The sequence below is a fragment of the Hibiscus syriacus genome, unplaced genomic scaffold, assembly GCF_006381635.1.
Source record: "Hibiscus syriacus cultivar Baekdansim isolate YM2019G1 unplaced genomic scaffold, ASM638163v2 tig00109987_pilon, whole genome shotgun sequence".
NCBI classification, from domain to species: Eukaryota; Viridiplantae; Streptophyta; class Magnoliopsida; order Malvales; family Malvaceae; genus Hibiscus; species Hibiscus syriacus.
Genome location: NW_024062550.1, coordinates 330319 through 346325, shown reverse-complemented (window position 1 = coordinate 346325; position 16007 = coordinate 330319). Strand labels below are relative to the sequence as shown.

Below are 16007 nucleotides of genomic sequence, written 5' to 3'. Positions count from 1 at the left end.
CAATTCAGATTGATATTAGAAATTTTCGAATCCCTGTGAATCGACACCCTTCTTCTCTATACTACGTTCTTAGCATAATTATTCGAGAAAAATGAATAATTATTTGACAATTACAACGCTTGTCAATCAGTTCTACACAAAAATATCCTCAAACTTGCGCCCCTGAACATCCTGCAAGACCTGAATCAAATTAAACTTTTGCCTAACAGCCACTTGCCTAAAGAAATAAGAAAAACTTTGATCCTTGTCCTTGTTAAATTGGACCCTAGACTTTTGCCTCAAAAACTTCTCTTCAGTCCTATAAAAAGCATCCAAGACATGACCAACTTCTTTCACACGCAACATTCTCAACCAAAAGGATAACTCAGCACCATTTTCTGCACTTCCTTAAATTCTCTCTAAACCCCCAACAATTCTATCAGACAACCTCCCAAAAATACTCGCTATTAAAACAATAAATTTTAAGCCTATTAAGATTTAGTTTTATAGTATGCATTTTATTAGTACATACATTAAATTAATCCATCTAATAGTAGAGAGATTTATTTGAGCCGATTTTATAACGATAGCCAATACTGAAGCCTTATATCCAACCATAGTTCAGAGCTGAGCTCTCAATCGTCATGCAGAGAATTCTTTTAGTATGACAAATTTAGGTGAAATTATGATTTTACCTATTTACTATGTTTAAATTTAAGATCTAATCACTATACTTTGTATATTTTAGCCCCTTTTTAGTATTCTAATATTATTGATTGGTGTAAATAGTTAATTATAGAATGCTGCATGTTTTTTTTTCAAATGTAATAATCAAATTAAAGAGTAAGGATTAAATTTCAAATTCAACCATAGTTCTGGATTGGTTATTAAAAAAAAAAATTCGTCGCCTGAGAGATTCGAACTCTCGCGGGGGAACCCCATGTACTTAGCAGGCACACGCCTTAACCACTCGGACAAAGCGACATTGTTGATGATAATGTCTACTTATATTGAAGACTAAATGAAGCAAAAAATTAGAATGTTTTCGAACTTGTAGTCGGTTCTGAAGCTATTAATGGGCTTGCTAGCAGGGTTCAAGATGGCTTACAGCGACAAAGCCCTTCCCATATGTACAAAGCAGTGTTTGCTTCAACTAACCATTTCTTCCTCATTGTTTCTACCTAAGGAACATCAATTTCCAAGGTTAGCTCAACTCTCCCATTAATTTTCACCATTACATTTACAAAGCTCAATATTACCTTACCATTGCTTATACCATAGCAGTATAGGGTTAGTCAACATTGCAAACTATCACACAAACTAAACAACCTTAGTGATTAAGGAATTTGTTATCCTTTGAGGTCCCGACTTCGAGCACCGTATATATCAAAGGTATAAACATTCATTGTCAATTGGTTAAAAATCTTTTATCATATACTACACATTGTATTGACACGAGATTATAAAAAGAACATTGCAAAATACCTACACATCCCACGAGAAGATAATCAAGCTCTTTAAACGACTTTCCAGGCTTATTTTGTTGTTTACCAAATCAGATAATTTCCTCAATCCGTCTAGTAATTTAACCAATTGGAGTTGAAAACGTGTATCGATTTTCAATTTTACCTAATAATAGCTATATTAAGAAATTACAGACATTTCATTCTCATATACATGCCAGTTAGAAATTTTAGAACACAGTAGGATGTCATCATTGCTATCTGTAAATATTTCTTTAGTGATTGATGCCAAACTCAGCTCCTTACTCCTTTTCTTCCTTTTTCCTATGCATGAAAATCATAACACGCTAAGTATACACTTAGTGAGACAATCATATAAATATTCAAATCAATGCAACATATAAATATAAATGAGTAATAATATTAAATGCAATGTGATCACTTTACCTGCATTCCAACCATGTTACCATAAATTAACATGATATAATTGGATATAAAGTTCTTATCCATATACTTGTCATTCATTCTACAAGCTCGTAAGCTTATTTTTCCGTTTACCATTTATTAACCAATAAACCATAACCCAATTTAAACCCTGAGGACCCTAGGTACACGAGTCAAATATGTGTACCGTAGTGCTAACCCGAGTATGACACATAAGGTCGTGCCTACTATCTACACTAGTTATACTTTAGTGCAATCCAGAATATGATACATAAGATCGTACCCATCATATGCACTAGTTATACTTTAATGCAATCCCGAATATGCAGTCTGTTGCTAGACTGACATGTCGATTATACTATGTCCCTCAATGACTTACTTGATCATATAGTCTATTTTTATTCCTTCCATGACAATATATATTAATATATTTTAACCTTGGTCCCCTCTAGTGTTGGTCGCCATTAAAACAAGGCCGACACCACCCAACGTGTTCCACCGTTTCTATGCAACTTGGCCATGAAAAAAAGCTATCTACTGTCATATATGGCCACTGGGTGGTTCAGTTGGACGTTTTAAAATTTCAAGTCCATACTATTTCAGATTTGAGTTTGGTTGTTAAAAGATTTATTATTATTGTTCGGTATAGCTCATAAAGATACGGTACAAGATTAATTATGTAATTATGTACCAGGTTTTTCTATTATAAATAGAGATGTAACCTAAACCTATGGGATATTGAATAAAACTTCTAGCGCCGCCCAGGCACCGATGACGTAAGAACATTGCCGAACCTCTTTAAAATTCTTATGTTCTTTCGTTATCTTTGTCCGATTCTACAACAGTTATTCATTGAAGTTTTGGGTTTGAATATCACGTACATAGAGTATAAACTTTTATTATCAAATGATTGAGAGTCTTTGAAGATATACTACCTTTTATAATTTTGATATCAATATTATATCAATGAGCACACTATTTTCTGCTACAACTTATATGTATGATCAGTTCTATTTTAAATTTATCATATCTTTTAAAATATTTAATGTGTGTATAAATATCTCATAACCTCCAAAATTTCTTGCATCGTTCTAATTAGAATTGATGTCTAAATATTTTAAACAAATAAAGATATTTCAACTATTAATTGATTTCATTATATTCTTTAAATAATATTAGAAGTTTATATTAAGATATTATAAATGAAATAACTTGAATTAAAATAATTATTTTATAATAAATCTATATATTATCTTATTTGAATTCGATTAATAAAATCAAATTCTACCAACAACCAGTTGGTCTAGTGGGATGAGGCACTAGGTCCCTTAAACAAGGTCAGTGGTTTAAATATTGACGTTTACGAATGGAACAAACTGGGTTGGGAGGGTCGCCTTCACCTCTGCAGTACCCAGATTAGTCAATCAATAAATCAGATACCAATGATTAATTAAAAAAATCAAATATAAGAGAACCAATAATAGAGAACAAAAAATAATGGGGTACGCATTTTTAAGAGCACGTTCAAAAACATAATCATGATAAACGAAAGATTGCAATTGCTGATTGATTGATTAAATGATGTTAGTTTGGGTCGGCAAATTTTAATGGGGATATGGAAGTTTAGTGTTGGTCCATTCTCAAATCTCATAGCTTTGATGTACAGTACTTTATGTCAAATCTATTTTTACATGATATTTGCATGCCCATGCCAGGCATGTGGTCCAATTGACATGGTCATGGACATATAGTAGGTGATAAGTTCTATCCCCAATAGTTTCCAAATTTAAGATATGCCAGCTGCCTTGCATTCCATGATTATTTTGCCAATGGAAACATATTAATTGGCATTTCGTTTTGTAACAACATGCATCGTTTATGGTGTGTAATACGTACTATATGGTACGTACAATGGATTCAACGATTAGCTTTGGACTTGCATGTTATACGTTCTGGACATGACATGTGACAAGAAAAATAAATAAATAAATATATAAATATTAAATATTAAATTTATCATTATGTTAAAAGTTATAAAAATTAAAAATTTGATGTGAAAATGACATAAATAGGAATAATAGACAAATTGCACTTGTCTGAAAAAAATCATAAGTAGATGTGATGAATTTGATTACGAAGGACCTGACCCAACATTTATGAAAACTAGAGGTACATTGTCTCTCATCGTTGTCCAATTTAATTTAAGTACTGTCAGGTTTCAGAGCTATGATTATTACTTTGTCATTTGTTCCATGTCCGTACCTATAATGGAAAATTAAATTAAATGATGAACACATGTCAATAGAACACCACCATGGGAAGTTTCTTCCTTCCTTTCTTATAATAAATAATAAATAAAATTATTATTTCATTTACTGACTATAGGAAAAACTAGTTTTCAAATGATGTCAAATAATAGATTTAAAATAAAATAAATAATACTAAAGTATTTGACATCATTTAATTGTTATTTGTGAAATTGTCTTTTACTTTTAATGTATTAGATACGAATCTAAATAAATAATAAAGTATTTGACATCATCTAAATATTATTTGTGAAATTATCTTTTACTTTTAATGTAGTTTTTTTTCTTACCAGTTTCAATGTTGTCTTAACTAATCTGGTGTCGCACACTTGAGATGAATCTCCAATAAGAATTTTTTGCATACACAAGAATTCAAATTCATAACTTTACTTAAACGATATCAAATTACTTATCAGTTTTAATGTATTTAACATCCTCATTTCTTTCTCCTGGTATATGCTTAATTGAAGCTTCTCAGTCTCTACTTATCAGTTCTTTGATATGAGGTATTAAGGTGAGTTGTCCTTCTGTTGGATTGTCCTCCCGATTAGTTTTTTTATATATATTGATGTTTCTTACTTTAGATACTTAGACTAGATTTGGATTTGCTATTTGTATTCATAGATAATTTTGTTACGATGCACGGCTTTAATTTGAGATTGTCAAAGATCTTTTAATAGTTTGATCCCATGTTATTGTTTGTTTGTCGATGCAATCAAATATGTTCATATCTATCTCGTGTTCTGATTTTTTATGGGTTTTTAACATTTTTATTTTATGATTCTTGTATGATCTCAAGTGACTCGTTTATTGTGTCAATAATTACAAGAAAATGTTCTAATTATAAATTTGATCGACGTTTATAATTACAAACTTTTATTGTAATTTTAAATATTTTTTTCGTTTTAATAAAGCTGTCTGCTTCTATAACTCTACTAACCCCATGATTGTCACTTTTAAATCCAAATTTGATTCAAAGGAGTTAAATTATTGTTGAAGAAAATGATGGATATGAAAATAGATTAGCTAAATTTCAATGTTGAATACAAAGACTTAAAAGCATTGCGTTCCTACTGGATTATTGTGCCCTAAACTTAATTATTACTAATTAAAATTATATAATTATAGTCGTTAATCTCAATAATATCATTTTTCAGGTGTAAATTTAAATTTATTTATTAAAAACTGATTTGTATTATCATTTTCAATATATTGAACCAAAATATAACCATACATAAGATCAATATTACATTTGATCCCTTAGTTTGCAATATTAAGTATGTATCAATTACTTCAAAGTTTTAACATCGTAAAATTTTCATCTACTTGGTTTTGGTGAGTGATTCTTCTAATAGAAATTTTCTGCATACACAAGGATTCGAACTTGAGATATTGCTTAAGCGATATGAAACTGCTTACCACTTGAACCAACCCCTATCGGCACGTGTCATGATTTTATTATTTTGGGCTATTTTCATCTACTTTTTATCATTTTTGGTAGGTTGATACATTGAAAGACATATATTATTAATTGTTTTTTTCAAATATCATTTTACACACCAATGAAAGTTTAGGGGTTAAATGTAACAAAAACCCTTATACTATATTGCTAATTCAACTTTTTCCAGCTTAATGCAAGAGATGGTAGGCAGTGATAGCAGCTGGATCTGATCTTGCATGCTTTGGTTTAACAAATTTGACACTTTAAGTAATCATAAACTATTTTTAAGTACAATTCTTCAATTTTTATTTATTTATTTTATGAATTTAATGAAGTAAAAACAGAATTGACACTATGGAGTTGTGATTTCTCAATCCCAAGTAATTCCATTTCGAAACCAGGGGTCAACGATGTAATTAAAATTCCATGTGCGAGACCAATTACGAGAAAATTAAATCTCTACAAAAAATAAAGTATACAAATGGTTTTCCAATTATAAGGCGATGTTTTATTGAATTCACCGATTATTAAAAGTTATAAAATAGTATCTTGATTTTAGGATGTTGTTTTCTTGAGTTTCTCAACTATAAAAAATTACAAAATGATCATCCGACTATTAATATATTATAAACTCATCATTTTCTATTTAAAAAAATGTTAATACTATAGTAATAGTTAATGTTGTTAGTTTTTTTTTATTTATAAAAAATGCATGATATAATATATAGTATGAATATTCCTGTATATATCATTTCGAAAGGACACATAGTTTTTGCCTTTGCTCTCACATCTTCCAGCTGTGCAATGGGTCATAGAGTTTGACTACTGTATTATTTTTTAATTTTAACTAAATAATAACATAGGATGGAATAAAAAACATGTTTACTTTTTTATTATATTTTCAATTTCTAAAAATATTCATAAAATGTAAAAAAAAAAGAAAAAAATCAAAGTAGAGATAACGTGGACTCACTAATATTAATATATATTATTTATATTTTCAATTGCTAAAAATATTCATAAAATGTAAAAAAAAGTAAAAAATCAAAGTAGAGATAACGTGGACTCACTAATATTAATATATATTATTTATATTTTCAATTGCTAAAAATATTCATAAAATGTAAAAAAAAAAGTAAAAAATCAAAGTAGAGATAACGTGGACTCACTAATATTAATATATATTATTTAATATATTATTAGTGAAAATAAATAATTTTGTAAATAATATTTTATAAGTACACAGGAGAAGTAAACAAATACGGTGGCTGAGATGCAGCTAACAAAGGAATAAGCCTTCTCTAACAGACCATTTATTAAACTACTACAATATTTCCTTTATTTTATTTACTATACCCTTACTAAATATATATTATATTTTTTTCAATCATTTTATTCTAATTAAATTTGAAATCTCTAAGAAAAATAATTATCAGGTCTATTTAAAATTCAAATCAATTTATTTTATTATGAAATTTAATCGGATTGAACTTTAAACTCAATGAAAATTCTTATAACCAAAACCCAAAGCACAAGTGAGTACAATGCAAGCATCTTGAATTATTTGATAAGCAATGTGTTATTTTCTTTTTTGCCCTTTCCCATAGGGAAAAATGTTGAAAAAGGACAGTTTAGTGAAAACAAAAAATTGAGAAGGAGAATTTTGTTATTGTTTTGAATTACTGATCCCATGGTAAAGGACCAAACCCAGTTGTATTAACACTTTCTTGTATTTACAATGATATTTCGTCCCCAAAATACCCGTAATTTTCTTCATAATACCCAGGAATACCACCGGGATTAAAAAGCCAACTGTCGAACCGGTCCACGTACACTAACTCGTTCCCCGGCTCCGCCGATTCGTAGCTCGTCCCTAGACTCGGGAGTTCCACTATCTCGCTCAGTTCCTCCGGCGTCGACATGGCATCAGCATTCGACGACGACGATGACGTAGAAAAAGAGGGGTAAGGGGACGTGGACTCGGTATTGTTACTGCTGGTATTGCTAATACACGAGAACTCCATTGCGGCAGCTTTAGTGGCGGCGGCTTGGACGTCACGCGGCGAGTTAGAAAGCGGTCGGGGAAGCGACTCGGCGAGTTCAGGGAAGTTGAGGATGGTCGAGTTGCCCTTGATGCTAAAAGCGGCCACGTCATGTGCACGCGCCGCCATTTCGGGAGTGGCGAACGTTCCCAACCAGATCCGATTCTTCTTTCGGGGCTCCCGGATTTCGGATACCCATTTCCCCCACGCCCGCATTCGGACCCCGCGGTAAACCGGGTGCTTGCTACTGTCCCTCTGACGCTTCTCCCTCTTGGGGACGGGTCCCAGTTCAGTACCCAATCTCTTTACGACGCCGTAGGTAGATATCGAAACGGTAGACGACGAGTTGTTGCTAACCGTGCTCGACTCAGTTTCTGAGTTCGGTGAGTCACCCATTGCTGCTGTATATGTAAAGCAACAAACCTTACAAAAAGTTCAAGGAGAAAACCAAGGATTTGGATGTATCTGTTGTTTATTTTCTCAGAGTACAATGAGCAGAGTGAAAGAGCTTGGATTGTGAGGAGAAGGATGGGGTATTTATTGCGATGCCTGCAGTGATACACGCGTACATATAAAACAACACCGACCTGGCTTTGGCCTTTTCTAAAGGTCAAATTTTATAAAAGGCCCCTGTATTATGTATTTTCAGTTGATGTAGTCACTGTATATAACTTGATCATTTCTAGTACTTAATTTCGACTAAATAATCAATTTATCATCTATTCTGTTTTAGTTGTATTTTGACCTCTGATATTTTATTTTGAAGTAAAATGCCTCTATGTTGATGAGAACATTAATTAACATATGGTTAATGTTATAAAATATGGGTCTTTTACTCTGAAACGAGATATTAATGGTCGAAATACTCTAAAAAAATGAATAAAAGATAAAGTGACTATTTGATCATCGTAAGAACCTTTTACCTTAAAATAAAATATTAGAGTTGAATGTTCCAGAAAAAAAATAATTGTTTTAATAAATGTTAAGGATTAATATTAACATTACGCCTTTCTAATTTACATGTTTCTTGACGCTGACAAAGTTGCGAACTTTTAGCATAGGAGGGTCATGGAGAAGATTATGAAATTATGAAGGAGTTAAAGTTTAAAAACTATTCTTAAAAGCAATTAAAGTATAATAGAATGATTTATATAGTATAGGGTCCTTTAAGGGAATTTAACCTTTTCCAAACCTCATCAGTGTCATTACCATCAGCAGCAAACATTAATTACGAAGCTATCACATTTAACCACATTATTATTATTATATAACACAAATTAGTAAAATTAATATATATATGTTGAAACAGTAAGTATTATTAGGGAAGTACCTAGAAGCTAAGGGGGCGGGGTCAAAGGGTACAAAGGAAGGGTCCTCCTAGTGTAGGAGGTTCGGGGTTTCGGTTCGGTTCACAAAATTAAGACAGCTGGCAGGGCCGCCGGCCTTAGGAAGCTGCGCCGTGGTTGCTACTGACCATATTCAATGTCTCATTTACTTTTTGGGTTAGAGTTTTAAAATGTATAATTTCAATTCTAAATCTATGTATGAGTTGAGGAAATTCTCTGGGTCAATAAACTTTTTTTTAATAATGATAACTAGATTTTATTAATAATAAAAAGAATCAAAATTATAATATATTAAAATATAGAGATAAATTTAAAGATAATAGTCATCAAAATATTCATTCAAACGGAAAAAATTAAAACTATAGATATGAAGAAAAATAAAACCTTCCAATAAGAATGTTGATGAACATCAAACCCCAATAATCTTCATAAAAGTTCATTGTCTCTGTCGAATGAGAAACTAGACTAACTGAGAAAGGGGAGAAGAGTGAACTAAATAATCTCGCGTGTTGCTTCGTTACACAATCTGATTATATCAACAAACAACATTTTACCAAAAGAGTGGATCTTACTATACATGATCATCGGCTAACTAATTAGAAAATAAATATCTTGTGGTTTTCATGTGAGAACTAAAACGACCGCAAAGGTATGCGAAAAACAAACCAACAACCATGAGGATTGTATCACAAGAGCATAGACAAATTATGTTACAGTTATAGAAAATTTTATTCAAAATTAAAAAGATTAAAGTAAAAAGATAAAAGAAATAAAATAAAAAATAAGAGAATAAATAATCATCAACAAATGACAATAATAATAAAATTAATATTATCATCGACTAAACAAAAATTAAAAGAAAAAGAAGAAGACGATACTATCCATTAATTTAACTATAAACAAATTAAATATTAAGTTTTGGTTTATTTTTTTGATTTGAACTACCAATCATTAGTTTTGGTGATCAAAAGAGACATTAAAGTTTAAGTGATTTGACTTCAATTGGTGGAAAGAAGAGAAGGGAAGGAAAAAGTAACACAACTTTATGTTTTTTCTTCAAGATTTAACTCATTATTATACACATCAAAACTATTTATTTCTCTATGATTTGTCTCTTCCCATACTTCCTTATATCGAGTATACAAAATTAACAAGATCGTGTTAACCTTAAGGTAATGTTGACTTTTGAGATTCTATCAATATAGAATAAATTATTTTTAAGGTGATAGATTTTATTATAGTATAATAATTATATTTTTTAATAGAAGCCACTAATATTATTAAAAAAATGAAGATATTTAAAAGTATAATAAGAGTTTACAACTATAATTGTTAAATAAATATAATTTGGACATTGTTTTTGTAATATTAAAACTAGTTACTTTAGATCATACAAGGACCATACATGAAAAAAGTTAAAAACTTAACTAAAAGACTCGAACAAAAATATATACGAACAAATCTGATTGCATCAGCAAATGAACTACAAAAGGAAATTAAGCTATTAAAAGACCATCGAGAACCGCAAACCAAAGTTGAGCGTCACGAGAAATTATCCACGAACACAAAATAGTGCATCCAAATTCAATCTAAAGGTCCATAGTAGAGAATATCAACAAGATTTCAAATAAGGATCATCTTAATCAGTCGTGACTTCGTCAAATCCAACCTTGTGAAAACATAAATAAAAAAATGTTCCACAAAGATATTTTAATATATATATATATATATATATATATATGTCGTAACCGTTTATTTAAAAGATATTCAAACGAAAAAAAGTTTCGACTCGAATTGATGTGTTGGAGCTGCCACCGATCATTTTAAATTAGGTTGATCGAACACCCTAATTTACCATTTATCTTATATTCGTTTTACCACAAATTAATCGAATTCGGGAGTCGATTACAGTCAAGGAAGGATTAGCACCCTTGTACTGCCCTTTCGGTACCAATATGATTTCTCGGTTGTCTTAATTGTGAAAATTAAAAGTTAAATTAAAATTTAAAAGTTCTATCCGAATTGCTTACCTTTAACCAATTTAAAAGTTCCTAAAAAAATTAAATTAATATTAGAATAAAAAATGGCTAAATTAAAAATATAAAGAGAAATAAATAAAATAATGTTAATTTTAAAATATAAATATTAGAGAGGATTATACTGAAATAAAATGTAATTTAGGGGTCAAATTGACAATAAAGGTGAGCTACAGGAAGAAATAAAAAGGTTAGGGTACCAAATTACAAAATATAAAAAAATATAAATAGGAGTTAAATTGAAATAATTCAAAATTCAAGGGCAAAATTACAACATGTGACCAAAACAAACTACACATCAAACTTTCAGGGATGCAAAAATAATTAAAGTATTTAGTAATTGCACATCAGTCCCCCTATAAATAGCCTTTAAATCCCCCATTTTCATTCATTTAAACATTTTCCTAAAAAGCAAACCCCCCAAAATCCTCTCAACTCTTTCTTCACCAACTTAATCGGCCTATGGCCGACTACCCTCCCCGACGAGACACCGCCACCCGGACCACCATTCCATCCACCGCCTCCAGTGGTCGGAACCTAAAACCTACACTTTTCGAAAGTTCTCAACACCCCAAGACTAAAATTGACCCCCAAATACTAGGAAAACTCCTTTATCGACGTAGATCTAAGAAAAGACTTTCGGGTTTACCTTTTTCTGGTGAAGCCTTTTGGCTTTCTCGGTGACCGTTCTCCTTCCGACCCTAGAAGATGATAAACTTAAAATGTCTTGTATTTTTTTCTAACTATGCGACTGTTTTTTTGCTTGACTTGCTCCTTTTTCTTGGGTGTGTGATACCTTTGTTATATATTTCTTGGTTGCTCTCTGGGTTTTTCTCCGTGTCCACTGTTTTGGTTTTCGTCGTATATATAGCCCCTCTGACGGGTTGTTTCCGACTATAGTGAGATGGTGCAGTCTCGATATGTTGGAGATTTTGCACGTTTGCACTTCGTTGTTGAAGTTGACTAAAAAATCAGGGAAATATTTTCCCTTTTGCTTCATTACGCTTCGAAAATTTTGGTCGGTTGGTGGCCTTGCTAGCGCGTGACTTCTATATGTCGTTGATTGGTGGTCTGGTGTATTTTCGATCGTTGAATCAAAAGGTCAGATCTAATAACCCTGGTTGTGTGGCGTTGGTGTTAAACATTAGAACCCTAATCTACTAGGTCATGCTATTGAGCTTCCTTTGTTGGGCTCCCACTGTAACACCCCCAACCCGTACCCGACCCGGATACGAGTCCGAGGTGTCACATTGACTTTTCAAACTTTGACTCTTGACAAAATTCAAAGAAAATTTGAAACTTTCCTTAGAGTAAAAGCAGTTTAGTTACATAATTTGACCACAATAACCAAAATCGATCAGAGCATATTTAACTCAATCAATTAGTACATGCCAACTATATTCAAAATAACCAAAATCATTTAACTCATCTATTTTCTGATCTGAAATCTTGTAAGGGAGATGCTGACATGTATTGCTCCTCACAGCTTCCATATTCACTTTCTGTAACCTGCGTGTGAAACACTCACACGCTAAGTCGATGACTTAGTGAGGCATAAAGAAAACACATCTAATGGAATTCATACCCACTAATCATGCATGACTGTTTTATGCTATCAAATTATACAACTCATATACATATACATCAACATATATTCATGTATATTATCTAACAGATACCATAACCCCTATCACACATATATCATATCATGCACACATCATATCACACATCATATACATATATCACATACATTGTTCTCATATCACCAACCTGTTTATCCTTACTAATTCCCTTGTCATTACTTCAATTCTGTCATATGAGCATATAATTAATATAAACATATTATATATATTTTAATAAACCACAATACATTACTAATTTCTATAATCATATAATATATAAACACATAGTATCTCATATCACCATGACATATATGCACTTCTACCATGTCACGAGAAATACACATATCATTATATCAAATTATGTTCTCTTTTCAAAGCCCATGTACACATATGAGAACTATAGATATGTGAGTCTATAGAGGTTGTGCACTATGCTGTCACCACAGCTCGTATAATTACACCGAAGTGCCACCTAGAATTGCACCGGAGTGCCGCGTAGAATTGCACCGTAGTGCCATATAATAATGTCCATAAGGACCACATATACTTCCTTAAGAATCATATACATATACTAGGGATCAAGTATGTGTCTTACCAGACTTCACACATGTTCCAAAGAATACATATATGTCTCGAATGACCACATATCATTCCTTAAGAATCATATACATATGCCAAGGATCAAGTATGTGTCTCACCAGACTTCACACATATTCCAAAGAATACATATATGTCCCGAAGGATCGCGTAGACCCTCGACTCTTGGCATGCCAACTATACCCCTAGCTCTCAAGACACATAACATGGGCATTTTCTTTTATACTTATCATTTCACATAACACATAGTTCAATTACTCATAGAACATTTTCATATGATTCACATTTACATATCACATAGCTTATATACTTTCTCACTTAGTTACATAGATCCATGCCATATAACATATATCCCAAAGTGCATATAATCACATATATCATATCATATAGCTTAGATCATTTCTCAGATATTTATATAAACATACATATCATATCTTGTTCACATATGATCATATATGCTTCATATAACACATAGAAACACCTAGAACACTTTCTCATAGTTTATATTAATTTTCAGAGTCCTTTCATATTACTTGATGACATATATCATATAGATATATAATAACTGATATCATATTATCTACCTTATGCTCCATTTCTTTGTATTCCCTTAGATTATAAATTATGTCGTATTTCTAAACATATATCATTTAATAGTATTTTTATTTAGGTACTAATTTAATCTTTTTACTTAATTCAATTTCATATATTCATTATAATCTTTTCATATAGCTCCATTATACTAATTCTCATAATAAATCATACCACTATGTACTTGTCCAACTCATGTTTCCATTATGCATATACTGTTACCCATGTTTACCTAGTTCATATCACTTCTCATAAACTCACTTTCATCATATTTTCCTATTATTACATATTTTATCTCATAACCATGTATTCACATAGTCTTATATTTCATTATCATATTACTTATATTTGTTCTCCTATGACTCTTTATAAACATCTATTTCTATTTCTCTACATCTCTCGACTTATCTTCTATATTCCTATAATTTCATAATTTATTTTATATTCTCTTAATAACACTTAATCGTGTTTTTACATAAACCACATGGCACATACAAAACATATCAATTCAGATAATCAAACATACATACACTCATATTCAACTCATGCCTTTAATCATGAATTCATATGTAACACTTCAGGAAATAGACTCATCGCAAGTCTTATTCCCATCACACACCATATACCATTGAATATGCACTCACATGGTCTCACTAGTCAATCTCGATCTCTAATCTTTCCCCTGATCGATCTTACTTGCCAAATGTTCCAGAATTGCCTTATGCTCAGAATCTACATAAATGTACATTTTAAGGCAATTATTAGATACTTACACCTTGTAGTTGGATACTATCAACTTAAACAAACTTATTAAACCCATATTTTCAATTTTCCTTTAGGGGGTATCGATTCCCTACTGGGGGTATCGATACCCTCATGACATTCTGGAATTCTGTCGTTTGAGAGGGTATCGGTACCCCTTTGAATGGGTGCCGATTCCCCCTAACCCAGAAATCATTTTTCAGCACGAAAATTACTTCATTTCCTCTCAAACACTTAATATATCATCCCCTTTCTTATTCTTAACTTATATATACATGCTTAAACTCATTACTACTCATTCAATACATCTTTAACTTCAAAATCTAATTCTCTACATAGAATTCAAGAATCACACTAATTTTTCTTCTTGTTCTAAATTCAATTCCATCACTTCATATCTCTTAATTCAACCATTGACAAGTCAAATTTATCTTCCAATTTGAGTAAAGAACTCTATTCCAGAATTTCATTCAAAAACTCTTAATCTTTAATCTCTCCTAATTCCACCATCCTTTGTTTTTAAGATGATTTAAGCTTTCCTTAAGCTTAATTATCATCCAATAATCATAACCAAACCTTTAGTTGAACAAATAATCAACTAATGAAGAAACTTACCTTTGCTTATGGCTTCACGGTGGAAAAGAAGAGAATGAAGAAGAGAAGTCTGGAACTCTCTCATATTTCCCACGTTTATAATACTCAAAAAGGGAAGATAAAAATCTTTCCAATGAAAAGACCATTTTGCCCCTTTAGTTCATCCATTTTTGCTATTTAATCCAATATTAAAATTCTTTACTTAAATCCCAAGACTTTTAAATTCATTTCTAAATTGAACACAAAACTTTCAAAATTTGCAATTTAGTCACTGACCCTGATTTGGGATGTTACACCCACCGAGTTTGATTGTTAGGTCAAGCTGGCAGGCCTAGTTGGGCTTCGTTGTTGGATCTGATCTTTGGATTTTTGGACTCTTTGGACCTAAAGACAAAACCGATAATAATATATATATATATATAATATAATAAATATAATATAATATATAATATAATATAATATAATATAATATATAATATAATATAATATATATAATATAATATAATATAATATAATATATATAATATAATATAATATAATATAATATAATATAATATAATATAATATAATATAATATAATATAATAATATAATATAATATAATATAATATAATATAATATAATATAATATAATATAATATAATATAATATAATATAATATAATATAATATAATATAATATAATATAATATAATATAATATAATATAATATAATACTTTAATATATACTATATACTATAAATATGTATAATATATACTATATTATATATATGCAATATAACATAT

At 30.7% G+C, this 16007-nt stretch overlaps 1 protein-coding gene and 1 non-coding gene across 2 annotated transcripts; both read right to left on the bottom strand.

The window, feature by feature from the left end:
* Window positions 1-881: 881 nt before the first annotated feature.
* On the bottom strand, window positions 882-963 carry TRNAS-GCU. Its single transcript has one exon. It is a non-coding gene; the product is annotated as a tRNA-Ser (tRNA).
* Window positions 964-7281: 6318 nt separating this feature from the next.
* Window positions 7282-8169, bottom strand: LOC120211792 (ethylene-responsive transcription factor TINY-like). Its single transcript, XM_039210265.1, has one exon. It carries the CDS (start codon window positions 8069-8071, stop codon window positions 7367-7369), a length of 705 nt encoding a protein of 234 aa, XP_039066196.1. The 5' UTR covers window positions 8072-8169; the 3' UTR covers window positions 7282-7366.
* Between the last annotated feature and the right edge of the window lie 7838 nt (window positions 8170-16007).

What these genes read in the sequence shown, in the direction of transcription:
- LOC120211792 (XM_039210265.1), bottom strand. Translation starts at nt 8,071, where the DNA reads ATGGGTGACTCACCGAACTCAGAAACTGAGTCGAGCACGGTTAGCAAC.